This window comes from Atheta coriaria, unplaced genomic scaffold (assembly GCF_025399875.1).
Source record: "Atheta coriaria isolate IRGN ID8LTWV9N9 unplaced genomic scaffold, Caltech_Dcor_3.1 hic_scaffold_8_pilon, whole genome shotgun sequence".
NCBI classification, from domain to species: Eukaryota; Metazoa; Arthropoda; class Insecta; order Coleoptera; family Staphylinidae; genus Dalotia; species Dalotia coriaria.
In genome coordinates, this window is record NW_027045450.1 from 2,415,549 (window position 1) to 2,443,399 (window position 27,851).

At 41.1% G+C, this 27,851-nt stretch overlaps 2 protein-coding genes and 1 long non-coding RNA gene across 8 annotated transcripts in view; 1 reads left to right on the forward strand and 2 right to left on the reverse strand.

The window, feature by feature from the left end:
- The window catches only part of LOC135797194 (cytotoxic granule associated RNA binding protein TIA1), a 90,579-nt gene extending 87,626 nt beyond the window's left edge, over positions 1-2,953 (reverse strand). For 2 of the 3 annotated variants that reach the window (XM_065309430.1, XM_065309432.1), the window contains exon 1: positions 1,950-2,953. In XM_065309430.1, the coding sequence (XP_065165502.1) occupies positions 1,950-2,036 (87 nt within the window). In that variant the 5' untranslated portion in view covers positions 2,037-2,953. The remainder of the gene's footprint in view (positions 1-1,949) is intronic. The other variant, XM_065309431.1, reaches the window with a different exon arrangement.
- LOC135797196 (uncharacterized) overlaps positions 1-27,851 on the forward strand; it is a 140,007-nt gene that overhangs the window by 92,804 nt on the left and 19,352 nt on the right. For 2 of the 4 annotated variants that reach the window (XR_010549483.1, XR_010549487.1), the window contains one exon: positions 15,661-15,742. This is a non-coding gene — a long non-coding RNA (uncharacterized lncRNA). Of the gene's footprint in view, positions 1-14,610; positions 14,917-15,097; positions 15,440-15,660; positions 15,743-27,851 lie in introns of those variants that run through there. The other 2 variants (XR_010549486.1, XR_010549484.1) reach the window with 2 other exon arrangements.
- On the reverse strand, positions 21,606-24,963 carry LOC135797162 (protein pygopus-like). The gene is given in 2 exon segments (XM_065309375.1): positions 21,606-22,515; positions 22,518-24,963. Coding segments are annotated over 2 exon segments (2,985 nt in total). The 3' UTR covers positions 21,606-21,976.

Sequence of the window (27,851 nt, forward strand, 5' to 3'; positions counted from 1 at the left end):
CCATCAGCACCATCAAGTTGAGAATTTGAAAGTTTTAATATTTGCAACTTTTCCTAGACAAATACTCATCAAGAAAAAGAGACTTTAATGAAAATCACTGAACCGCTTGATTAGGACGTCTATTAATCATTGAAGCGCGTTGGTTTTCGGTCTTGGCAACCCTCTTTCTGGCATCTTTACGCCTCGCAAATGAGTGATGACTTAACAAACGGGATTATTCTTGTATAGATTGAAATCTCGGCGTTTCTTAAATATTTAAAGCGTGGAGAAACAAAACTGCGCAAGGGTTTTAACGAGAAATCATTTTTGGATGCTGCTTCCTGCCGAACGCCTCAAGCTCCAGATGTCTATGGGGGGTTGCAGACATTTTAACATTCTGAATTGTCCAATCTTCTAGCGTGAACCCTTTGCGTTTTAATTACGCAACGGCCTTAAAAGCCAATAAAGTCTCGTTAGTTGCGAATCTCATAACTTTTGCACTTCATAAAATTCTAACCTCACTTTTAAACTATCATCAGTATGAGATCTCTATTCCGATGCAGTAATATAAAATTTTTGTAATAAATTCTGACTAAATTTCCATTTGCAATAGACTACCGCCTTATTTGCAATAAAAGTGACCATCGGGCAACAAAAAGCGATAAACGTGGTGATTGTCCACCACCCGCCCTGGTCGTAGTATCGTTATTATAACGCTCGCCCGACCGTTTCATCGATGCGAATTGAGGCAGATAAGCCTCCGGGCAGCATATCCGCCGAGCAGCAACACACAGGAATTGTGTATTCATTGAGGCCCTTTCATTAAAATAAAGCCCGCGTTAGTTAAATATGTATAAGTTTGAGCACGACCCTGGCGTGATTCCAATGTACACGCTAAACTTTCCCTACTAAACACTAGATAATTGCACTGTTGTAAACACAAACATTCAAAAACAAGAAATTTGCAATATTGCACCCGAAAAAAGATAATTCAAAGGCGTGAAGTGTAAAAGGCGCGAGTGAATTCCAACCGAGTGAACATATTTCTTCCACGCCTCCAGAAGCAATCTAACTGGGGATACACAGTTGACTTTGGCTTGCGGTGGCCCACCCTAGGCATATTTTTGTTTTAATGTTGCGCGTTGTCAGTGTGGATTGCAATTAGTGTTTGGGAATTGCAAGGGAGTGAGAAAATAATGATTTTTATGGATGCATAAATATCAATGAATTTGCTTTAATTATTTTGCGGTGAACATTCACGCACCACCCACACAGAGAGAGCAATCAAAGCCTCGCGGGTGAAATGTATATATCGAGAGCGATATTTCATCCCCGGAGCGCTTTTTTTTTTGTGCGGTTTTGCAAGGTTTGCACCATTGATGTCGACGTGTTAAATGAACAGTTTTGTTTCGGTTGCGCTCCGGTTTTGTTTCCTTTTATCATTTTTCCAATGTCATTTATTGCGGCGCACCGATTCGTTTCGTTACATTTCCCAAACCAATCTCGTGCAAATATACCTACGTACAGCTAAAACTGGTATGATTTTTGTGAATTTTTCGAAAAAAAAATTTTTGGTTGAATTTTTTTTTTGTGAGTGAGAAACTAAAACAAAACTGGCAGACCAAAAAAGAAAATGGAATTTTCCGGATCATATCGGAGAACCCCCTGGTTGGATAGCGGTAGACAAACGCGCCTCGCTGCGGATTGCAGTCATATAAATGCAAATTAAAAAACTCGCGTTCGTTTTTAAATAATAGTCATGCCCTGAAGGCGAGCCCCTCTTGCTTCTGCGTTTCGTCCGTCAAATGAATCCCAGCGCTTTGGAATTCTCAAGCAGAAATTTGAATATCTATGATTCGGATGGTGTACAAATTTTCCACTTGACGACGCTTTTTTTAATGGACTCATCAAAAATTGAATAGGATCTGAGGGTTCAAGTGAGCAAATTACGTGAATAAATTTTCAAGTACCTTTGACGGACTGCAATTGTTGACGTGTAGATTATTGCCGGTCATCGACGGTGCAAAGCTGGGCACCGAAAAGGGCACGAACAACATTGGAGCAGGATTGGCGGTCACTTGCGATACTTGTTCAATGTTTGCGTTGGAATCGCGACAGCTACACGACGCGGCTGCAGGCCGGGCGGGTGGCAACTGATTAGCGAGCGTTGTTTGTTGCACAGCGAGCGCGGGTGGTGCAGCAAAAATCGGCGTCGGCGTGCAGTGGTGTTGTTGTTGTTGTGGATGTTGAAGGACGACACGATGCTGCTGCAGCTGGTTGACCTGGGCTGATGGTGGAGGTGGTTGGTTGATGAAAGTCGCCGTTGTAGGATACGGCTGGGTTCTAACTTGGTTTCTTTCTTGTTGTTGTTGACGTGTGGTTCGGATAGGTCCCGGAGCAGGTCCAGGTGCTTGCGTTTGAACAGATTGTTGTTGTTGTTGTGGGTTTGAGGCGGTCGCCGAAGGGCTGGAAGCGCGTCGCGGTTTCCACACCGCGCACGGGTACACGCCAACAAGGCTGTAGCCCACGAGGACCGGTGATGAAGCCAAGGCAACTGCTTGAAATCCTTGCAAGAAGAAACCAACACGCTACTCTTTGTAGCGTGAATGAAACCCTTCGAAAGTTGAAAATTTAGAATTCACAGTTCAGTTAGCATGTCACTTTAAATCACTAGAGCACTATTTTGAAGCAGTTGTGTTTTGTTGGGCCGTTGGGCGCTGGTGTGTACGATGTGGCGCGTCACGATCACTGTGTTGCTCGCATGTCACGTGGGGCACACGCGCGCAGGCTCGCACAAACAAACAAACCGGCCCGGAAGTTGCTAACCCCCCCGCGTGGTATCGCGACCGACGAAAAGTTTCGCAACTTTTTTTTCTTGTCTTCTTCTGTTGTTATTTTCTGCGATGCGTCGAGGAAGTGCGTAGGAGCGGTAGTGAGAAGTGCACCCGCGGTGGTGGTTGCGCTATTGTCGCAGGTACGAGCGAAATAGGGGACTATACGGCGCGATTCAGTTCGCAGCCGCACGATAAATAAGCAGCTACAGAACAGCTCGGACGGCGGAGGCCGGAGGCAGCAGGCAACGCGCGCTCCGCCAGGATGAGCGCCGCGGCGGGCGTGTCGCAGGCTCCCTGAAGCCCAACGCCAGCGCAATCAATGAAATATACACTATACATACACTACACTACAGCGCCAACGCCGGCCCTGCACACCCGCATTCTTTCCCACTAAAAATTTTTCAAAGCAAAAATTTTTAAAACCAATGATTTGTTTCTTTCAATTGAAAAGTAGTAAGCAATTCTATTAGGAATTCTCAATACCCTCCTGGGACCTTCATTCCGCTTCCAACTGCAACTCTCTGTAAGCCCAAGCTTGATCAGTAGGAAATCTCCGTGGCGTGAGCTGCTCCAACGAGTTGTCGGCATTACTGTCGCGCCAATTGCAATCAATTTACCTCAACGGGCGTTCTTTTCCAAATCCAGGTATAAACGAATCCTTTCTCGATGGGTTCCCACCACACAACTAACTCTACGTGGAGCAGCTGCCACTCGCAGCAAGTCTATTTAGATTTCCGACGGAATTTTCATTCCTCGGTCCTTAGTGCACGTGCATGCCGACTCTGGCTAAAAGCAAGCTTACCATTCTTATGGGGGAATAGCAGGAGTGGTGGTGGGGAGGTACGTGGAATGAAAGCGCACGTTTTTCGTCGTGGCACATCGCCGACGTGATTTATGCACCTTATAAAGAAGTTGCCGCGGAATGTGACTAGCGGGTCATGAGAAACCACTTTGTCGCAATGTAATGAAGAGGAAAATGAGCGTTACCAAGTTTATTATTAGATGCGTATTAAAGCAATTACAAGAGGAGTGAAATATTATAATTCATTTTGTTGTGTATAAATAGGCAACCGGAAGGCGATGGACAAACAGAATGAATAAACAAAAAGCAGATTAAGCCCACTAGTCCAGAGGAAAACCCGAAATAGCTGGCCTCTTGAACAAACATTCAACGCGCCTGGCCATGCAGAAGAAACAAACCGGGACTATCTTGGCGACTCGTTGGGGCTTAGCGGCCGCCTATACAAATAGTGCACCATGTGTGTTGGGCCTGGTTGAGGGGTTCGGGTGACGATCTATCAATACGACGCTAAGCGGGAGGAAAAACGAAAAACGGCGCGGACGTGCGAGGTGCAAAAGACTCGCCTCTTCTCTGGTTTTGGTGGCGAGACCGCACGACAGCGGCGGTCGGCGGTCCTTGGTCCTTGGTCAGCAGCTGTCGATTGCACCGGGCCTGAACAAACAGATGGGCGCGCGCGACGACGGAGAAAATTGCCTGACGCTCAATTGCATCACAAGCATAACAATACCGCAGAATTCGAGGATAATATGAAAAATATTATTTTGAACACACAGTCACATTCTGTTTTTTTTTTTTTGAGTTGAAAACAGTGCCAATCAGATAGTTAAAAGTGATAAATGAAGTTTTCTAAAGTAGGCGACGTGCAACGTATGGCTTACAGATTTTTTTTTATCTTCTACGTCGGCAGCTTGATGCAATCCCTCGTTGCCTGGCCTCACTTGGCACCAGTTTCCGACGACGTCTTCCTCATCCGCGCAGCCAACGCCGCCGGCAGTGTGCAACTTCTTCGCGGCGCACACAGTCGCTTGATTTCCCTTAGGGTCGCCCGTTTTGCTCCTGCGCGCGATTATGTTAAGTGGATATGAAATTCATTGAGTTTTTCCCCACTGACACTTGACGTTGCACAAAAAATAATTTCAGAAACAATTACAGCTATTTATTTCTTATTTTATTGCATGAATTTGAAAATTCATTAAGTATCAAGTGGGTAAACGGGAGTTTTAGTCACGGGATTGATTATGAACGAGCGCAGCGAGCATTTAATCAATCAAGTGTTTAACATCGTTTTATATGGTTTTGTGCTGCACCGTAGGCAAATGCGCATGCGCAAGCTCCGTCCCGTGACTAAACCCCGTGACTAAAGTATTTTACACACAACTTTTGCCACCCGTATCTAAATTATCACTTTTTGTGTTTGAAACCCCTAAAAAACGTGTTTTAAAAGTGAAAATAATTTTTTAATATATTTTTAGTCTAAATATGACACTAAAAGCGACAAACCGGAAAGTGTGATGTTACACTGCATAATGGACCGTGACGTTACCACCGCCACCCCCGGAAGCAAATTACTCACACGTTAATATAATTAATGGCCATCTCCGCGGTGATCTTTAATCATTTTATTATACACTGAAGAAATGACTGACCAAACAAGTAGATTCATATTTTTGTAACAATTTGTAGCAACTACTGAATGAATTTTTTAATAATAAGAATTAGGTTTTATTAACATTGTAAGCAGACAATGGATTTTCTTCGTGTGGCATTCTTTCAATCCATTGTTCTATAGAAACATCCCTCCGGCATGAAAGGGTGGGCACCCCCTTTAGAGCAGATAAAAAGAATAAACATTTTTGCCGCATAATATAGTCATTTATTATCATCAACGAGCACTTTTTCTTTGCTTTATCGTGTGTTGTCGTCGTTATATTGCAAGGCTCATAAATGTTTCACAAAATTAATTTTCAAAGAATTTCATTATCGCAAACTGCCACTAAAAGTATAAAAATAACTCGCCGCGCGCAGAATTAAACCTAGGTTTGCTGCGTTTTTCTTGTTAATATTTTGAAAACTGAAATTCTCGCTTGGTCGCGCTTGGTGGAGTCCTGGGAAAAAAGTCGTCTTCGATACAAAAAGACTTTCTTGTCTCCCCGACAGCAGTTCCCTGATTCATTGCGAATACGAGCGTCGCCCACTCTGCGTGGCCCTTTCGAGACGCGCCAACTTAATGGCGATGGTCCATAAAGTAGCCACTCCGCACATATTGTTCAAATATGGAACATTAAGTTTTGGAAGGAGCGCGAGCGTGGTGGCGATTATGGCCCTCGACCAAATATGTCCCAATTTCATTTTTGTTCGTTCCGCAAATAGCGTCGTGCTGTCCGTTGAATTTTTTCCATTCCAGCACAACGACCATCCAAGCACATCGCATTGTCTTCGTATTAGGAAAAAGCTTTTATTATATGCTTCACGGATGGGTTTGCGTTAGCCATGCTTTATTATTAGTTTTTCCAGCAAATACTGACAGCCGACTGACAGAAATTGAGCGTTAACTTGCATCACATAATTAATTACACTATTATCGGTGATGTGGCGATAAAAATGAACATTTCGAAGTTTGAGGCTCAAACTTAAAACTTGTAAACATGCATTCGATGTACTTTGGAAAATTGGACGGAAAGCTGTTCGCGTTTTACTCCCCCAGCAAGGCTTGTGAGAAGACGATGCCTAAAAGTCATTTTATACTCTGTGTTTTTTTCTTCTCCTTGGAAGCGCTTTATAGGGAAATGAAAGTTTTCAACGAAAAATCAATATTTAAGTAACACGCCAAGTGTTCCTATACTTATATAAAACAAGATGTTTCATTTTCTAATTTTTTAAAAATTTTATAATTTGGTGGAAAATTAGCGAAAAAATTTGTCAACACTCAATCTTGATATTTCCCTTGTTAGCTGATTCTTTTCACAGTTTTTTCTGTGTCTGATGTCGAGGGGTAACCAAAGTCAATTTTATCAATTTAAAATCAACGCACAGCGTCTCGGGGAGTTATCCGGCCGTTCAATCGGCCGCTTTTCATTCATGGCGCAACGCAATCGCTAGTTAAGGGGACGCTTAAAACTTTCGACAGGATAAGGCCCTTCGTCGAAGTTCCTCTTTTAGAGCGCCAAGCTTTAGATGCTATTTCCCAATCAGTAAATCAAGTTGCTTTTAAATTCACGTAAAGCTTTTTGGACATCAATGTCAGAAATTTACACCAAATTTTTTTCCTTGCACGCATAGATCATGTTTACACCACATCGCCAGAAATCGGTAATATACTGCCGTTGAAAATGCCGAAATTTACGAGCGCACTTCCGAAAACTGCGTAGATATCGATTTAGTCCACCCCATCATGTACGCCCGATTACTTTACACTCCGCAGAGAGGGATTCACTTTCTGCGAGATAGACCTGCTTATAATGAATTATCGTGTTTTGCTTTTTTGCGTCGCCCGCCGGCCACGCGGCCCCAAGACGTTGATGGACGAGGCGGGCGGTCAGCGGTGGAGTGTCGCCGACTACCTACGATTTATCATGCGGCGGCGAGGGCCTCTTTAAGGACACGTCCCGATAAGGATGTAAACACAACGGGGCTGAGCGTAACAATGCACGCGTCAAAGTTCTAACAAGTATTTTCACCCCTTTGATGTCATCCCTCAACTTGTTACGTTTGATGTGCAAATAACTATCACAAACTGTTAGAAATTCAAAACCGGTTTTTAGGTGTATAATAATTATATTTCCAGCACCGGAGCATTACAGCTGAAATATTATTCCTCTTATTATCATATTAATAGGACCCACGCGACAGTTGAAAATGTGACCTGACACCAGCGTTGTAATTAAAATGTTGCGCGTCCGGTCTTCCGGTATGCGGAAACCCTTCTCTGGGTGGGTAAAAAAATCGCTTCCAACCAGAACTAAAATAAAATATATTTGCAAAACTCGTGAGTCTCGGGAGTGAACAAACCCTGGTTCCAGCAAGTTGCTACTTGTTTGTTCAGTTTTCTTCTTTGAGGGTCTTAGTTGTACGGCTGCGGTGTGGACGAGCCGAATGTAAAATTGAATTATTCAGGGGAGTAACTAAGATGGTAACTTGGCTAATTAAGCATGGATCCCATGGGGCGGCGTGTATGTGAATTCCTTAATAAATATTTTAATTCACTTACGCAGTTGGTTTCGCTCCGCGCGCGACTACGACTCCCTGGAGATGATAGAGCGCACGGTGGGTTCCAAAAGTTGAAGGCGCTCAAAACTTGCTATTAATTTGCAACATTACACCGATAAAGTGAGCAGGCATTGGTTGCTGATTACACTTTGCAACAAAATTTTGCAAGCTTACATCTTCTAATGTAGAAAGGGTCACCTTTGGATTCGCACCTAATTATTTATCTAGTTAATCGATAAGACAACGATCGACCATCACACCCTCACTCAAACCCCATCAACCGACAATTCATTATCGTGTTCAGCCGAGGTTCGGGCTGTTCACTTATCCAAGTCTGCTGTTCGCCAGGTTCGTAATTTCCTTCCATTTAAGATACGCGAGGATAGGTCGTCGGCGGCTCTATCTTTCCGCGCCAACACTGGGTCGTAATTAACGTGTCATGTCTCCGGTCGGAATGCGAATCATATTTTCTGAATAAAATAAACAAAGCTGGGTGGGGGTTTGTAGGAGTTTGTGACTATCTCGCCGGGCGCAATCCACTTCGCAAATGCCCTAAGAATTGAAATGGGGCTCATTTGCATGTCTTAATGAGCATCTTTGCGCGCGAAGCACGTCTACGCTGAACGCCACCAACCACCACTACCACTACTACCAAAGCTGAGCCAGACGGCCGTAGTCGTTTCAACAACTCACTTTTATCCGGAGACCTCAGCTAAATATCGCGGAAAGACAAATCATGCGTTGTGCGCCATTGTCGCGCACCCTTGGAGGGGTTATTCATGTGTTGTTCGTGTTTTATGAATGAGCCATTTGTAGGGCGCGCACGTTCGGCGTGTGCCGCCGCGAGATCAGGCTTATACAGCTCTATTGCCGCCGCCAAGGTGGCAGGTGCATTCATATCAGATAAATTTTACGCCCCTCACGCTTTGCACCTACATCACAAGGGCTCATCTTAAAGGTTGTAGCAAAATTTAAAAGTCCAGTGTTGAACTGACGGGTTTTAATTAACACCCACCAGATGAAAAACGACAGGGTCATCATCTCTTTTCTTTTTTGTGTTTTCTCCTCCTCCAGATATAGAAACAGAGTGCGTTCCGGAAAATGCGTCGAACGCCAAAAAGGTTTTAGCAAACGAGCGTTTTCACTTTCCGTGCATCCCACTAAAGTCGCCGGGAGTGAAATATAGGAAATAAAACAACGGCGTGCGGTCTGGAGGGTGTCCCGACGTCCGGCCCCTGCTAGATGGCTATTGATTTGTCGGACACGCGTCACATGTGTAGATTACACACCCTCTTCGGACAAGAAATTGCATGGATGAATAATCCATACACCATTATAACCGGAAAACCGGAAAACCGGAAAAATATTCTGTTTTGTTAAAAATGCGTTTTTAACAGTTTCACGTAAGTATCAAATTCTTGGAAGAGAGAAATGAAGACCGTAAAGGTATCCACGTATTATCCGTGCAATTCGTTTCCATCAGGCTCATCCCCCCATCTCAACACTTGCTAACAGATCTTCAACTGGGATCAACTTGTTATCGTGACGCGACCACACACTCCACACCGCACATCAATGTTGGATTATCCCTCAACATGTTTTATTTTATTTTGAAGTGTTGAATTACAATTCGGTGACTTTTAGAAATAAGTACTCGATTAGGTATTTGAGGTTAGGAGTCAGAGCGTCACACAAATACTGATTTGATGATTGCTAGACGATCGGATCGATTGATTGCCCTCGAGAATTCTAAACCGCCGCTTTTGTTAACTTTTATTGGATTCCGCGTTGCAGTTTCTATACGGGGGCGGCGTTTGTGGATTCGTTAAACTCGCTCATTGCTTTCCTTTTACCCCGCAAATCTTTCCCTTTTCTACGTTTACCTTTAGCGCTGCGCACACGTTTCTCCTCAGCCGGACGCAATCTGCCATACGTGCGTTGGTTTTCCTACTTCCGGCCGCCATTAGAGTTATTTTTAGATACTTCCGGTTTTATTTATTTTTGTTGTTAAATTTTATTTTTTAATTTATATTATACACAAATACAAATAATTTGACCATAAGTCATTCTGTATCTGTTCGGTCCGAAAATAGCCAGCGTTATTTGTTTTAGTCTGTTTCGAAGGTGTGCGGCAAACACTCTGAGCATTATTAATGCGCGAGCGGGCGCGCATCCGATAAATCATCGCGACACGAGGTGGGCCTCTGGAATATTTCTCATATATCAATCATAAATATATGCTTACATTTATAACAGCGGTCCGGCTAGTCAAAGTTAATCGGGATGATATATTTTTGCGGCGCGACCTCACCGACCGCGTTTCTGGCCGTCAATAGCGTTTTATCAATCAACATTTAGTGAAAACTGGTCATTCGGGATGCACCCCAACGTGACAGACGCTGTGTGCATACACAAAACACAAGATAAATAATTTAATTTTCTTTATTTCTCTTCGTTTGTCTGTCTCTGCGAGGCGCCCGCGGCATGCAAGAGCAGGATTTTATAGTTTCGCATCCCGAACCTAACCCTCTAAGCTGCGGCGGTCAGCGCCGGACGCAATAAAGCTATAAGACGGAAGTGGCGCTGGTGAACGACCGTAAATCTTCCGCCATCCCTTTTAGCATTCCGCACCAGTAAAAGTCTTTAAAACATCCCGAATAAGTCATGTTTGAAACTGTTGAAAGTATGCGGCTCCTGCTGCTAGCGCTGAAAAGTTGTGATTATTCTTTAGGAAATTCATTTGGAAATGCGCAATGTCCCGTCCTGCGGCAGTTTAAATAATGTAACCGGAGTAATTTTTACCTGTCTGAACGCACGCGCGCCGCCTGGCAGGAAATTTACGCCGAGCAAAGTTGGCTTATTTAATTTTATGGGAATTTGAGAAGTTGTAAAACAAAAAGAAAGAATAAATTAGGGGGAACAATGCCTGTGGCCGCGCCACGTCGCCGAAAAAAGAAATTTATATATTGTTTTAAAGGGGCCGAGAAGAGATGGAAGCGCCGAGAGTATTTCACGAAAAGATTTATTCAAATCGCGACAGTTTCCAAGCCGTTTCGGCGGGCTGCTCATCGCCATCGCCAAACAAACGTTTGTGTTATTTAACTCGCGACAGCCGCGCCACGAGAATAATAATAATAATCATTGTCGTTTGTTTTTCCAGAATAAGGAAGGGTACGGCAAGGAGAGTCGAAATTAAATTTTGATATTTCGACCAGTATAACGCTAGAGCCGCGGGTGGAACAACTGTTGCGTTGCGGTCAAGTGACGCTTGGCTACGCTTTTGATGCGGTGCCTTTTCTAATTAAATACGCGCCTGCTTGCCGCCCCTTTTCTAACGTCGGATTGTTTCAAGCGATGATGGTGCAGTGCTGATTCTTTGTTCGGTTATTGCGTCGCAGCAGCGTGCAGCGAGCGGGGAAAAAGCGACAGTATCGGGTGGTGGAGGCGGCGACGGCGGCGAATAACGTCGTCGCAACGTAGATCGCACAGATCTCCGCTTCCTATTATCGTCGCTTCTTGCGATTCATTGCACCCCCGCGATGAAAGATATTTTCATATATTCCACGCCGTCAACGTCATGCATGCCGCCCCCCTGCCAGCCAACGTATGAATTTTACAATTTATTAATTTCAGGGGATGTCACACATCACTACTATATATTTTTTTCATTTTTTGTTTTGCTTATATTTAAAAAATTGATTTTTAAAGGTTTTGAGACATAAAAAGTGTTAAAGTACTTTAGTCACGGGTTTTAGTCCCACGGTTTAGTCACGGGCTTTAGTCACGGGGTGAATTATGCACTTTTAAACAATTTTGTAATAAAAATTCCAGTTTAACCATTTGTTTCTATTTTGTTAAATTTTTTTCTTAAATTTTATTAAAAAATTCGAGAAAATCTTTTATAATCAGAATTATTATTACACATGTTTCGTAATACGTATTAATATCCTGTCGAAAGCATGAGTTTTGTAGCCGGACATCGTATAACCGAAATAAAACCGTACTGCAAAGATTATCGTAAAATATTTACGTTGGCGGCCATTGTAGCACGGCGTGAGTACATGAAAACGCACGTGAAATGTACGCACGCACATTAAGTGCGAGCCGTGCACGTCTACTAGCGAAGAATAACGATGATAATAATAAACGGCGGCTTTCATATTCCATTTACCATTTTACCTGCGCAGGCTGGCGTTGTTTTTCCAACGCGTAGCTCATGGTGTTATGTCTGCCATTTTTTATGAAAGGGAAGCTTTTTAGGAGCCTAATATTTGTCGGCGCGCTGCGTGTCACGCGCAATATCGATTTAATGAGGATCATAATTAATGTTTAACGCCTCATTAGTTTTACACAATAGTAATGCTTCTATCGAGGTTTATCGTTCATATTTCACACAGTGTTTAACAAAATCCTCTCAGCGTTTTTATTAGAGAAATAAATTTTTCACAAATTTGATTTTTTTTATTTTGAGGATAAAAATACAAATAAAATAAGAAATAAATGTTGTGTAGAGTACATTGACATGTCTTCTTGTTTTAATTAGTATTACACACGTGCTGCATGTTGAACCTGGTGGTAATTGGCGATGTGTGTGTTCTTCTGCACATACTGTGATGCTGTGCCACATTCGCGACGCGTCTACGCGGAGAGAAACACCGCCTCGAGGAAAAAAGAAAAAAACTGTCGGCGGAAGTAGGCCGTTGTGCGTGCGTCGCATGGTTATGGTTAAGGTCATCTGTAGCTACCAAACGCGCATGGAGTGATAAATTTCATTTCGATTTACAAATCGGCCAATAAGTCGCGTTAGAGACTCGACACAATAAAGGCAAATACTAGCAGACTACAAATATACAGAGTGTTTCATGATGTGTATTATTATTTGTGGATTTCTCTTTCGTAGTCTACATGGTCCATGACATTGGCATCGTGAAAAGCGAAGCGAAGCGCAGAAGCTGTTTGGTAACACAATTTACTGCGGTGCCAGGAAATTACGTGCGATCTTGCACTGGCTGGTGTGTTCACCTGCGTCTTTCGGACTTTGGAGGTCCGATTGTCGGATTTTTTTCTCATCTCGCCGCGACGCAATGTTTTTGCGATGACCTGCTTTTCTCTCTACCGAAGAGAAACCGCGTCGGCGCGCCCAATGTTATTATATTGTTAAATTATTGACGGAAATGACAGAGCAAAGTGCGAAAATTATCCCAGAATCTTTAAATAATATTTTAAGATGTTACACATATACGAAAACTTATCAAAAAATAAAGATATGTATTTACGTTTGCGATAACATAAAACGTAAGCAGGCATTCGTTTCAGATCCGAACGTGTCACGTAGCTTTCGGCAATATCCACTACATTTGTTTAGTATTACAGTGCGCATTGTGCCCCGCATATAGGGGAGCGAAAGCAACTTAACTCCGCAAGGGTGAGAGGCGCATACAGCACACGCCGGGCGTCTGATGGGAATTATTGAGAAGAAAGAAGTCGGGCGGGAGATGCGCGCTGGGAAAATGCGAATTCGTGAAAACGGTGCAGGGTGGCGGAATCACCCTCTAGAAAAACGGTGTGTATTTGGAGGAGAGGAAATGGGAAAACACGTGATGCCGTTTAAAGGAGGCGCTCGCTATTGCTTTATTATCTGCGCATTAAAGCTGTAAAAATAAAACGAAAATGCCACCAAAAACTGAAACTACGTTTGGGAATTCGCTCTTCAACCAAGTCTAAATGTACAGGAATTTTTATTGTTTTTTAACAAGAAATGCAAATTTCTCATTAAAAATAAAATTATTTTGTATGTTTCTGGGAAACGAGTAATTCCCCATAGAAATTTTAATAAAATTTTATTTAGAAATTCATTAGACCTTAGAAAACAGCATAAGGAACTTTTTTTCTACTTTTACATCTCAAAGCATCAGTTCAATGACACAAAAAGTGCTACTTTAGGTACGTACAGTCAATAAAGTTCTTTAGTCACGGGTTTTAGTCACGGGGTGGAGCTTGCGCCGGCGCATTTGCCTACGGTGCAGCACTAACTTTATATTTTCCGGTAATATACAAGTAAATCTCAAAATTTTAAAATAAAAAATTAAAAACAAAAATTTCAACATGAAAATAGAGTGGATGATGAAAAATAAAGTAAGCATCACGTGGCTAAAAATTATTAAACACTCGATTCATTAAAACTCGTGACAAAAACTCTCGTTTAGCCACTTGTTACTTAATATGCTATTATACTAAAAATTATAGTTGTTATAATTCTTAAAAATTATAATTTAAAAATTCCTCGTTATTCAATTGTGTAATTATTTATTTTTTAATTTTTGCTAACAACTTACATATACTTTTATGCGAAAATAAAAACATTCATTAAAATTTGCCGTATTTTTTCGCCATTTAGCGCAGAAGTGAGCTTGTGTGCCAGCGACGCAATCATACTAAACATTGAACCACACATAAAGAAACACGCCGTCGAAACCTGGCGGAAATGTAAAATAATTATACTTTTACGAGGGCGCACGCGCGCAACGACGCGAGTGCATGTCCTTAAAAATACGTTTATTAATGCAGATACGAAAAACTGTCGTCGAGTGAAATTAAATTTTCATTTCATTTCGTTTCGCATTACGCCAGCCAACTGGACCATTAAATGAATTCCGAAATTGTTATATTAATGCACAACTCCAGCGATGCGCTGGAAAAACTTACTATTCATACAGTTGCGCAAGTAAAACGAGCGTGAGCGCAACTTGGTTAATATTATAATATATTTAATAGCGTAATTTGAATATACGCGCAAACTTGTTGGAAGAGTAAGAGAGTTTTCATCCCGCAGGCGACGGCAAGGTTTCGAATGATCCCTGCTGTCTGTGCCGCAAGGTATTATTCTTCTAGTTCAACTCTGGATGAAGATGAAGAGACGCCCGAAAAAGTCCCGGCCGCGCGCAGACAATTAATTATAAATTTAATTTGTGGCCTGATGGGAATTCCGTGTACATGATGAAGGATCGATGCGTTTCAACAACAACGCGAGCGCCATTTAATTATAACTTGAAGAAATGTCGCTCGCTGCCGGCGAAAGACAATAGCATCGCGTAGGTGTGTAGCTTATATTTTGTTTATAACACGAGAGGTGAGCAGAGAAATTGCTGCAAACTTTTGATGAGACAAATAGGAATAAATGAGCCGCGCATTAATTTGAGTTTCGCGCTCGCGCCGCCAGCGCGGAAATGAATATTATTTGTCAAGCGAGAGAAGTTTAATACGCACGCCTTGCACACGCGCGCGCTGAAAACGTGTTCATCCCGTCATAATTCGCACCTCGTAAAAACTCGCGCCTCGGGTTTTCGGTAACCTCTCTCTTCGAAAATCATCAAAATGAAATTCCCAGCTAGCGCTGGTCGTAAACTCAACAAAATATTTATTCTTCCTGGTGCTTCGAACGTTTATTAATATTAATCAACGTATTATTCTGGATAAATAAAAGTGTACGGTGAAAACTTTCCTAAGTCAACAGTGCAGCTGAGTGCAAAAACAAGCAGCAACTCAAACATCGCAATTCGACAGTCGACACACAGCTCGATATTAAATCAACACAAGCCATCTTCGATTCATAAATAATGTGTGTGCATTCATCAAAATTCATAAATAAATTCCCATCTTTTTCACAAAATAAACTAACAACAATTCTGTAGCATGTTGAATGTGTGCAATATAAGAGTAGTCATAGTTAACTTCAATTCTAGTTATTGTTGGTTATGTGTGTACATGTATTGTGTACATATGTGATTTATTATTAGAATACATACTTTATTTACTACCTGTGTTCTTTTGTGGCCGCAGGGATCATTAATTTCGAGAAAGCAATCGGCACACAAAGATGATAAAGAAAACCCGTCTACGTGACTTCTCAACCGGCAACAAGGTAGGATTTATGAAAATATATTATACTAATAAAAGGGAAATTATGATTAACAAAATTTCGGAAGGTATTAAATAAGCATTAAATTATTTTTTTAATTTTTCAGGTTTTATGTAACACCCTGTATCTCTGGTGCTAATTTAATGCTTATTTATGAATATATTATAAAAGGAAACACTTTGTAGCATTTTTAAACGTTTTTGGCGCAAGTTCCACCCCGTGACTAAAATCCGTGACTAAAGTACTTTAATTAATATTGGTCGTCCGTGTTTAAAATACTACTTTTTGCATATCAAAACCGTGGAGAAATCGACGCTTTAAAGATAGAATTAGAAAAATTATTTTTTGGAATTTTTACATTTTCTATGCAACACCTTGTATCTCCTGCATTAAATTGAGGCTTATTCATATGAGATTATAAAAAGGAACAGTTTATAGCATTTTAAAACATTTTTGACTTCAAAACAAGGAAAACTCTTTTAAAACTCAAAAACACCCTGTATCTCCTGTATATTATACTCTCTTTAACTCTAAATTGACATTGAGAAACTTGATCATGACACTTTTTTTTTCATTAAACCTAACGACGCATCACGATCGTAATCGCTCAATAATTATTGTTATTAAAGAGACAATCATGCTGATATACATGCGCCTCGTCTACGTGAACATGCACTTTATATCACGTCGACGATATAATTCATATCTTGCGCAACGTGCATAGCACAATAGTAGGTACACGAGGTACTCTACGCGAGTACAAATACTGAACGATGCGCTTCGATTTTCGACGATGCACCGCCGACGAGAAAAACGTATCGGAACGATAACATCGACCCGCTCGCAACGAAACAAAATCCAATTTGTTGATCGTACTTGAAGCAATTTTTACGACAATATTAACCCAGTATATTAAGCTATAAATGGCGTTCATTAAAAACGTGTGCGTGTGTGTGTGTAGTAGTAAAATTTTATTGCTGAAATATCGAAACACAATGGCGCGCCGTAAACGATAACAGAAAAATACCGAACCGATTGAATTTTGAGTTTTGAGCGTCATTTCAAGTTTTAATTTTAACTCCTCCACGCGTATTACGCAGCTGGTGCTGGCTGGCTTTCGGTTAATTTAATGCGTTAATGCGTAAAATTAAATATGACTGCAAACATTTTAATATTAATTGATTTACGAACGAGGTCTCACATCAAACATATCATAACAATGTTAATTGCACAGTTAAATGTAATGCGGACGCTGGATTTTCAATTAATTCGTACTATTTTCAATTAAAATTTATTATACTTGTACACACGTGCATAAATTACGGTCGATTTTTTGGTATGTGCAACATATAAATCATTTGGCAAAAATTTAATTAACATTATCATAAATTGTTACAAATTTCGATTAGGTCGTTTTATTTCGCTAAAAGAAATCATGATGTCAAGCTATTTTACATAGAGGAAATTATTTTCCCTATAACATCCAAATGCCCGCTGGGAAATTTGCGGAAATTCAATGCGGTGAAATAATTTTTTCTTCGGTGCGCGCAGCATTCTGTTATAATTCGTTTTCCGTCAGTTGAAAACGATTCAATTTTTCTTCTCTTTTAATTCTTTAAAAATTCATTTTTTTTTCAAATATTGAATAACTGAATAATATTTAATATTTTATGCTGTAAAATATCAAGTGCGTGATTATCGCATGTTATGTGTTAATTACGCGCCCGCCATTAGTTGATTATGTGCTGCGCTGACGTATTGATCTAATGATTCTAATGACTACGGAACGAAAGTCTACTTAACACACATATGAAAAGTGTGGTTGTAGCTTTCTTCAACAGACTGTGACAAAGTCAAAGCAGATTTTGTTATGATTTTTAGCTTTCTATCTGCCATATTGCTACTGGTTTTTTGTGCTGCGCAGTCGTAACATACCAGCATCTTGCTAATTAAAGTTTTAATAAAGTGCACACGCTTCACAAACGAAAGAAAGACATATACCAGTGTTATTATCTTGTGTGGAAAAATAATTAACAAAAATTACGCGTGTATAATCCACAGTTTATTAGTTTTCACTTTTGTACCAATTTTTATTTTTATTTTTTTAATTTTTTATTTTAATAGAATTGTTCTTGGAATAAATGTCGTGCTGAACATTACGGTGAAATTTAAAAGTGTTTTTTCACCTCATAAGTTTTAGTCAGAAAAGTAACATTTGGAGATAGTTGAAGAATTTCCGCCGAGATGACGCCATATTTCAACCGCGCCGACAAAAGTGGTAACGATTACGCGCGTTTTAATTTCGAAAACATGTAAATGAGAAAATGCATTCCACATTGCTCGCATTCCGAAAATCACGCGGCGCATCTTCACATTCTGCGCCTCCGGGCATCTAAAGCTACGCATATACTTAACTACATAACCAAATCTATAATGGAATGAAAGATTTTCGGTTGCGTGTGAAGTTAACCTTATAAATAAGCGTCAAGTTCAGTTAGTTTTTGGTAGCGCCAAGCGGGCGCGAGTAGAGAAAGTTTTCTATTCAATGCCTTCTTATTTTATTAGATCTATTAAATTTTATCGGATGCACGATGATCATCGCATTAGCTCTGCGGTCGGTGCTCGCGCGCGTGGGCGTCCTGTTTGCCTTCGACGACGCATCAAATCGCTCTCATTAATTAACACCGCATCATTAGCGTGCATATGCGTGGTGCAGTGCAGTTACGTAAGAGTGTTACGCCGCGCGCTTTATTTATACATTTCTTATTTTATACTTACTTTTAAAGTTGAACGTATAGTTTATCTTCATGAAGTGAACATGGAGGTATAATAAGTCGACAAGTTCATTCATGCGGAGAGAGTTAATGCATCGGAGCTGGTAAATAATGTAATTGTGGCTATTAGTTACTTTGGTTGCACATCATTATAAAATATATGCGGTAAATATGATTCTAAAAACATGAATTGCAATTATTAAAGTTTATTTTGTAAAAAATAGGAAAAAATAGAATTGCATTTTTTAATTCCATTAACTCGTAAACTAAAAGCGGTAGAGAGGAACGGATTGAAGATTCTTAATCTTCGGGAAATTCTCTGTAAGGTGAAATAAGAAAAAAATTGAAATTCAGGGCGTAAAAGTTCAAAAATTGTGACTTAAAAATGAGAAAAAACAAATTTTCAATTTTTGCGTTGTTTTTGATTGTGAATATCTCGTAAACTAAAAGTGATAACGACCAACCGATTAAAGATTCCTCATCTACAGAAAATTCTTTATCAGATAAAGCTTGAGAATAATTAAAGTTCGAGGCGTAAAAGTTCCAAAATTGTGACTAAAATTAAACAAAAAACGTATTTTTATTTTTTACTAGTTTTTTCAATTGCAAATATCTCGTAAACTAAAAGCGATAGCGACCAACGAAGCAAAGATTATAAAACTTTGGAATGTTTTTAATATGACAAGGAAAGAAATTAATAAGGATTCGGTGCTTAAAGGTTCCGAAATCGTGACTAAAAGTGCAAAAAAAAGCGCAGTTCCAAGTTTTACGACCTGATTTTAGTTAATTTTTCTAGAACTCAATTTTTTTTCCGCCCTGTATAAAATACATATACTATTCGGCGTCTTTGTGTCAAATGCACTGATATAGTCACTTACATATAAAGATTTCTCTTTCGTTGTCTATTAAATTATTTGAGATCACTTTCTCGTCATTAAAAATCGTCCGGTTTCGGGGCCGAACATCGAATCGAACTTAAGCCGCTTGCACCGCAGCAAGTCCACCTATGAGCGCATTCATTAAAAAATAGTTCATTCAGAAATGCACTTAGCGCGAGCGTTTCGAATTAAAATTCCCTCCCCGATTATTGTTACAACACACGCTGCATTCGAGACGCACCGCAACACAAACAAAGCGATTTTCCGGTTAGTGTGACTCGACTAGTTTCAGCCGCTCGCGAGATATAATGCTTCATCAATATGCTAATATTTAATTTTTCTTTATCGTCTGAGAGTAATTAATTTTGGACCACCTTGCACTGTTTGCCCAAGATGCAATTAAATGCTATAGTGCGCTCGTAAAATGCGGAAATTGGAAATTGAATGAGATGTAAAGATGTGCACTCGTTGTTTATGAGCGCATTTATTCGTCGCCGACGAATAGTGATAGTCTAATTAAGTCGGTTTTAATCCGCGCGCGTTGGCGGTGTGCGCGCGGCTTTTTTCGCGCTTCTGGAACAATGCCGGTTCAACATTGGCTTAAGTGCCATAATAAATGTATGTAGTGCGCTCGAGAGCGGCGCATAATGGAACATATTTTATTATCGCGGCTTTTTATTATGCAAATTCCAGCGCGCGCCATTAAAATGCGAACTTATTATAATTCGCTATTCAATTATTCACTCAGTCGATAGAAAAATTTATTATTTAGGTTAGAAATAAATCTATTAAATAATAAATAAAGATATAAGCATAACTTGTCTGTCAACTTAACGTCATTTCTACTTAAGTCGTCACGCTGCGCTTGAAATAGACTTAAGCCATTTGGCTGTCAATGAAATCAAAGCAGTGCATTCAGTCGGCGTCCGATGCAGGTTTTACAATCGGTACAATATATACAATACTCGTTATGGCTCGTTTGTCAGCCGGGCACAATGCGCAGGAGGCCAGCAGGCCAGCAGATAGAAATATAATGCGTTCGCGATAAGAGACCGACGCGAGTAATAATATTCCGCCAACAAAATCGCTCCAATAAATAATTGAATAATAATATTCGTGGTGTGCTGCGGGCTGCGTTAATCTCGACGCGCATAAATCTCGACGAGATCATCGCTCGATTGTGCGGCAGTAATTTATAAATTTTTGGATTTCACTGCTGTGTACACGAGCGTTATTAATTGGATTCGATATCTCGCATCGGTAAATTTAGAAATCACAGAGAAATATCCCGAAAACTATAAAAGTATATTTGGTTGCCTACTATTCTCCTTCAGAGCTATTAATATGTCTGTATGCACCATAAATAAAGCAGTATTTAGTGTAGCATGATGATGAAAATCCAAAAGATTCAAATGCGTCTTGTATTACCTTGTCCGTGCTCACAAACAGTGGTAAACAGCGACTAAAGACGTACGTGCGCACGCACTCTACTTAAGCAACTTTCACCGCGCTGAGAGAAGGCAGCGTGTAATTAAATTATTTCAAGGTTACACCCGAAATATTCGTCTGCCTCGACGCCGGTACACTTCTCGAACTTCTCGCGTGAAACTTTTTTACAACTTCTGTGTGTGTGTGTGTGTGTGGTGGCACGGCAAGTGACGAATCGAGTTCGAAAGTTATTCGCAAACAGGTTGTCGATTGCGATCTTCACCAGCAGCCGTGGCAATCCATTCTCACTGTCAAGGTTCCCAGCGTAAACGAAAAAGAAATTAAGGAAAAGCAGTGGGTTTGGGGAGTTTAGCAGATCATCTCTTATCTTATTCCAGCACACTGTGAATGTGTGTGTTATCCGTATGGATATCTACGGCCCTCCGCGTTAATGGCAACTATTTGCAACTTAGTTGTAAACCTATCACGGACTGGCGGTGGTCCAAACATAATCTATCGATTTGTGACCGTGCTAATACAGAACGCAATTTATTTCTTAATCAAAACTCGCTGGAAACACGGAAACAGTGTGGATTATTATTTACTCTCAGTGTAATTATCCGCTTTGAATATAAAACGATGCCTGTGGTGTGTCCGAATGCTTCTTTATTAAGGATGGCGATAAATTGGTCGATATATCGGAACATAGGATTCGCACTAATGAAAATGGCCGCCTCGCGCAATAACAGTTATCATTCATTAGGAATAATTTATAAAATTGCCCATTTCGACGTTTACAAATTGCACAAATTAACAAAATAATGATTTGCTGGAACAAATTTGGTCAAAACACACACAAACGAAACAAAATAATAGATTTGTGTTCTTTTTTTTCTTAAGATGTTATTTTTGTACATACAAGAGGTTTCTGTTATTATTACATTTAGAGCATTCGTTTATAAATTATTTCAATTGTTGGCTGTAAAAAAAGTTAAGTACAATAAATTATCTTATTACTAAGTAAACGCATGACATTATAGTTGTCTCTGCGGCTGCGCGCGACACGCACACACACGTGGAGTGCTTCAACGAGGCGATTATGGCGCAGCACTCCGGAATCGTAAACGAAAACAAAACAAAAGTCTTTTTGAGCACATTCAGTTCGTCGCGGACGTTTCTGATTTCAGTTCGCCGAAGGAGTAGCTCGCTGAGGGAGCTTGGAAGGAGACATAGCTTCCGCTTTTACCGGATCGAACTGCTTCTTCCTTTACGTCTGTAGTTTGCGTTTCTTCTTTGTTGGTTTGATCATTTTGTTGTGTTTTTGAAGTGTCGGCATTGTTGTTGAAGTACAACGCGATTTCATTATCATCTATGAGTTGTACGGAAGCATCTTCTTCATCTTGACCTTCGATTTTAGGTTTTTCTGTTGATGGGGAAGAAGGTTCTTCACTTGTCTGGGGAGCTATCACTACCACCTGTTCACGAAGGGAGTGTTGACCTTCATCATCAAATTGTTTGTTGAATTGAGAGGTGATAGCTTCGGAGGGTAGTTGCAAATCATCACTGAGTTGCACTTGGGTTTGTTGTTGATCAGCTCCAGTGGTTAATAAAGGTTGGCTTACAATTTGGGTATTAGAATTTCCATTACCATTCTTTTGCTGAGGTTGTTCAATTGCTGCTAGGATGGATTGAAGAGACCATCGTTCAGGACTTGATCATGGGGCACTTGCACTGAGGAACTTCCGGTTCCAGCTGCTCCATCAGCGGCTTGGATCTGAAGGGTGTAGGATCCAAGTGCACCTTGTAGTGGGATATTGTTAAAGTCAATGCTTTGTGATTTGATCAATTCACTTCCTGGTGCGAAACCTTCAGCTACTGATTTGCTATGAGTGTCTGCTTGGGTATCCGCTTGAACTGAATTTACGGAAGATCCCTTGGAAACAGTATAAGCAGTTTGTAAATCAGGAGTTCCATATGATGTTGTTGGAGCTGAAGGTGCGTTACCACCAATGTTGGTCGTCAAAGAAGATAAGGAAGCTGTGTAGCTGTTTGCTGAAGGTACTCCATAGGAAAGTTGTGGTAGAGTTGTGAATTTATGTGCGCTGCAGTCATGTGGAATGTTGGTTTGGAATGAGCTGCTGCCAAGATGGGTTAAGTCAATATGTCCATTTTGAGCTGGTACTCCATAACTGCTGTCAATGTTACCCAATGGGGCATTGTAACTAGTCAAAGCAGCAGCTTGTGCTCCACCAAATGAAGAACTTTGTTGGAATCCACCAGTTTGGAATTGAATAGAGCTATGAGACGTCGGCAGGGAGAACAAACCAGATGGTGGTTTTGGCTCGTCTTTCAAATCACCAATTGGTGGTGGAATATATTGTGGTCCGTTGAAGTTACCAGGTGGTTCAATAATACCAGCAGCATCATTATGAGCCACATGGTTTCCAATTGATTGGATCAAACCTTGTGGGACTGGTTCCCGGAAATGCACGGGATGTTTCGGTGGTCCTTTATGTAACAAAGGAGTTCCATATTGACCGCTTGGTGGTACTCCATATAAACCACTTGGTGGAATTAATCCAATACCAGATGATGAGAATGATAAACCTTTTCCGAAACTACCACCATGGAATGATCCATGACCGTGATGTTTGTGAGAATGTGACGCTGGGTAAGGTCCAGATGAAGAAAATGAGTTTACTGGTGGGGCACCGTAGGAATCATCTAGAAAGCTCAGACTATTGCTAGATCCATGACTAGAACTGTGTCCATGACCATGGCCTCCTCCACCTCCACCGTTGGGGAATATTTCGTATCCAATGCTCTTTACAACAGATAATTGTCCATTATGCCCGCCCCCGATACCAGCGGCTGATAAACCCAGTGAAATAGCACTTTGATCCTGATTGTGAATATGCGCGTCACCAGATGTGCTGATGATGTTACCCGTGCCAGTGACGGTATTCAACGGAGCACCGTACGAGTCACTAATACCGGCAGAACTTCCGTACGATGATCCCAAACTCAAGGAAGATATTCCTTTACCAATTGCTGGAGGTGGCACAAAATCGTTGTTGAATTGTAAGTCTCCTACACTGTGTTGCTCAGCATGAGGTACTCCATATGAGTCGGATGGTGGACGCGAAACCAAACCAGGCATTGGTTGCCAACCGTCGTATTTAATATCTGGGGGTGTTGGTGGTGCTCCAACGCCTGGATGCGGAGGACCATGTGGGACTGGATCAGGAGGTCCGTATTGTGAAGTCGGTGGTCCGTGGTGTTTTGGAGGTCCATACGATGGTGGTGGTGGTCCATATTGTTTTTGTGGAGGGCCATAAGACGGAGATGGTGGTGGTCCGTATTGTTTAGGTGGAGGTCCATAAACTGGTTTTGGTGGGCCATAGACAGGTTTAGGTGGTCCATATTGAAGCTTTGGTGGTCCATAAATAGGTTTAGGTTTGAAGAATGGTTTTGACGGTGGGCCATACTGAGTTTTAGGAGGTGGGCCGTAAAAAGGTTTGGGTTTGAAGAACGGACCAGGAATATTAGGTTTTGGAAGCTTTGGGAAGCTCACTGGCGGAGGTGGACCATACTTGGTTGGTGGTGGACCATAAACTGGTTTCGGAGGACCAAAATTAATATTCGGAGGACCATATTCTGCCTTTGGAGGTCCATATTCTGGCTTTGGAGGTCCATAAAATTCCTTCGGTGGACCATAGAAATTCTTCGGTGGTCCAAAACTAGGCAAAGATGGCGGGATATCAGCAGGTGGAGCGGGATACACCGTATTACTAGCAGGTCCATCAGGAACTCCATAAACAGGCACTGGCAGACCAGGATTACTCGGAGCTGATGGCACATAGGTATCCGGAGGCGGCCCATAAGAATCCTGCGGCGCACTGAATGAATCCTGCGGTGGGCCATACACCTCGTGGGGTACAATTGGCGCCTCACGCCGATTTGCTTCTCCTTCTGAGCTGGCCGCTATGGAATCAGCAACATTCGTGCTACTACCACTAGTCTCACTAGATTTACTACCACTACTAGCAGTGTCTGTTTCGGTATCAGTGCTAGCCGCCCCGCTGTTGACCACGGCGGCGATCTGTTGGGTTGCTAACACTGCGCACAGCAGTGCAACAAACATCTGTAAAGAAGACCAAAATACCCTTCATCAGTCTAATCCAATCAGTGTGCTTATAATCTAGTCACTGTTTTCGATAACAAACGAGCTCTTAATTTAAGTGCTGCTGCACGCGGTCAGGGATACTGATAATATATTGATTCGCCGGATACCACAAACAGTGTTAATGCAATTGCCATTATATCCATTATGCGGACAGAGGCTTTAATTTTAGATTAGGCAACGAGGATATTTACATTCGCAGATTGACGGAAATGCCCGCAGCAACACGCATGAGATTCGACCAAACATGCGTCAAATTATTTCCAAAAAAATTTATATTTACCCGTCGTATCATGTTTGAGGAATAAAAATCCAAATTATATCCTTTGATGGGGCTCACTCCACTCACGCACTGCACTAACGAGTAGAACCTAAACTACGAGTGACTACGCTTAAGTAAGAGAGGAAAAAAGCCGTCGGCCGGAATTTACGTTGCAGCCATGCCGCGCTCGCCTCAAAAAATAATCGAGATTTTAGGGAGACAGATGATTTTATGTGCGGGCCTTGAACGAGCCGCCGAGAAGAGGAAGTTGGGTGTCCCCACCTGGCCCAGCATTCAGGTGGGGCCCATGAGAAGAAGTCACCGGAGAGATGGAGGACATCGGCGGTCGTCTCAACTGATCGGAGAAAGTAGGATAGCAAAGAAAGTCGTTTACTCATACACGCGTCAAAGTATCACATAGTTTTATAATGCGTTCACGAATTCGTCACTCGAAATATACCCGAAAATGTCAGTTTTCATTGCATTTGCTGAGACAAATTAACTTTATCGATAAATTATTACATTTCCACTAAAATACCGAAAACAATAGTTTATCCAACTCAGTCCGCTTATCAGTCCGCAGGTGGCCGAAAGTTTAGCAGCCGAAATGCGAGATAAGGGTATGACAACGATAATACACAATCTCTTGTGCGATGTGCGATGTGCGTGCTCATTCATAAATTATATCATCGTAATTTATTGCCTCGGATTGATCCGGATCGCATCCCTCCGCATTGTTGTTTCATTACTGTCTACTTTGCCGGCGTGTTGAGAGTTAATCAAAATAGCGATGCCGGCGATGCGCAAAGGAGAAGCGATGAAATATCGGCGCCGAGCAACAACGCGAGACGCTCATTATTATTGAATGCGCCGGTGTGTGCGAAACTTCAACGCCGGCTTTTTGCTCTCCGCCAACATCTCTTCTCGTCTGGACAAATAATGTGTTGAATATTTCATCTTTAAAAGTTTCCACACAAACGGCAGCTGTGTCGTGTACACTTTTTCAACTTTTTCCAACTTGGCTACAAGTTTAATTAAGACGAAACTAACAATACGTTTGTTTTCATGCAATTTTCAAACTGGAGACGAGAAAAACCAATATTTCTTTTAAACTTTATTTATTAATAACTCCACGACACAATGCGGTATCTTCATTATTTTTTACTGTTATATTCTACGAGAAATTACGCTTTAATTGTGAAAATTTCAGCAAAAAATTGTATAAAATCATAAACAATTGAAATTTTTATATAAAATTGATTTTTTCCGCGTAAAAAACTAGATATTTTTATTTTTAAAACTATAAAATCAACAACACGAGTTATTTTTCGCTGCAATTCAGTTTAATTCCTGTTCATATTTCATGAAAATTGTGCATGCATGTTGAAACACATCCAGGAGATTATTTCTACTTATGCGCCCGGCTTTGCACTTGTTTCAGCGCGCGCGCTTTCACAAAAAAAAAATCACTTAGTTTGGCAATAGAAGCTAAATTTCAAGCGCATAAATTTCCGATTACGGCGCGCGTCCCTCCGAATATCAACGCGCGCGAAATTTATGTTTGTTTTACAAGCGCTGGTGCGAGCATTATCTGCGACGCACGACCGGATGAGCGCAAAACAACGGCGCGCAATAAATATTTGATTATTTACCAATACCACCTACATCGTGCGCTTGTTGTGTCGCGTGGCGTGTCCGAAAATACTTGTTTGCATTAGTCGACAATGTTAATCAAGAATTATGCGATTGTATTTTTCTCTCTCGCATGAAGTGTCCACTTTGAGCGAAATAAACCGGAATTAACGCTTATAATAATTCGCTGACAAACGAGTTTCCAATAATGCACTCACCGGATGTTCGCGCAAATGAAAGTTTAAGAAAATATTGATTGCACAATGACTTGCGACGAAAGTAAAAGCGGCCATCTTGACTGGATGTGGAGATTTAAAGTAAACAGTAATTAACCAGACGCACGCACATGAAAATAGTTGTTGGAAAGCTCTTCGGTTTTTTTTTCTCTCTGCGAGCGTCGAATTTGGTTATGCTGTTAATGACCGCAGTGGTCTTGGGCAAACAAAAACGCGTGTGTATACAGCGTATAACAAAACGTCAGTCGGGCGACTCGCGGAGAGGAAATTACAATGAATCAACGAAGGCAGCGTAATTCTTTTCCACATGTCAGGCGCGTATATCACACTCGACGAGAGAAAAAAAAAACGCAGCCGGCCGCGTCACGCCGAGCGACACGCATTACGAAATTATTAAATACCAAGAAATACATTTCTGTAATTAATTAGTCGTCGGACAGAGCGCTGATGTGTTCATACGCGTGTTGAATGATGTTTGATGCTTTTTGTGTGATTAAAAAAGCGGCAATTTTTTTTCTCCTCAACCGAAAATGTAATAATTTTACTTTACACGATCGTGTATAAAGTGTCATTATTATCATATAATTATAAAATTAAACATCCGAGTGTGGGAAATTTGTATTTCAGTGATGGAGTTCTTTGTTTAGCGACATTGACATTGATAAATGGATTCCAACATTTCCATTTCTTGCTCGCGTGCAATGCACTTGCAGGCCAGA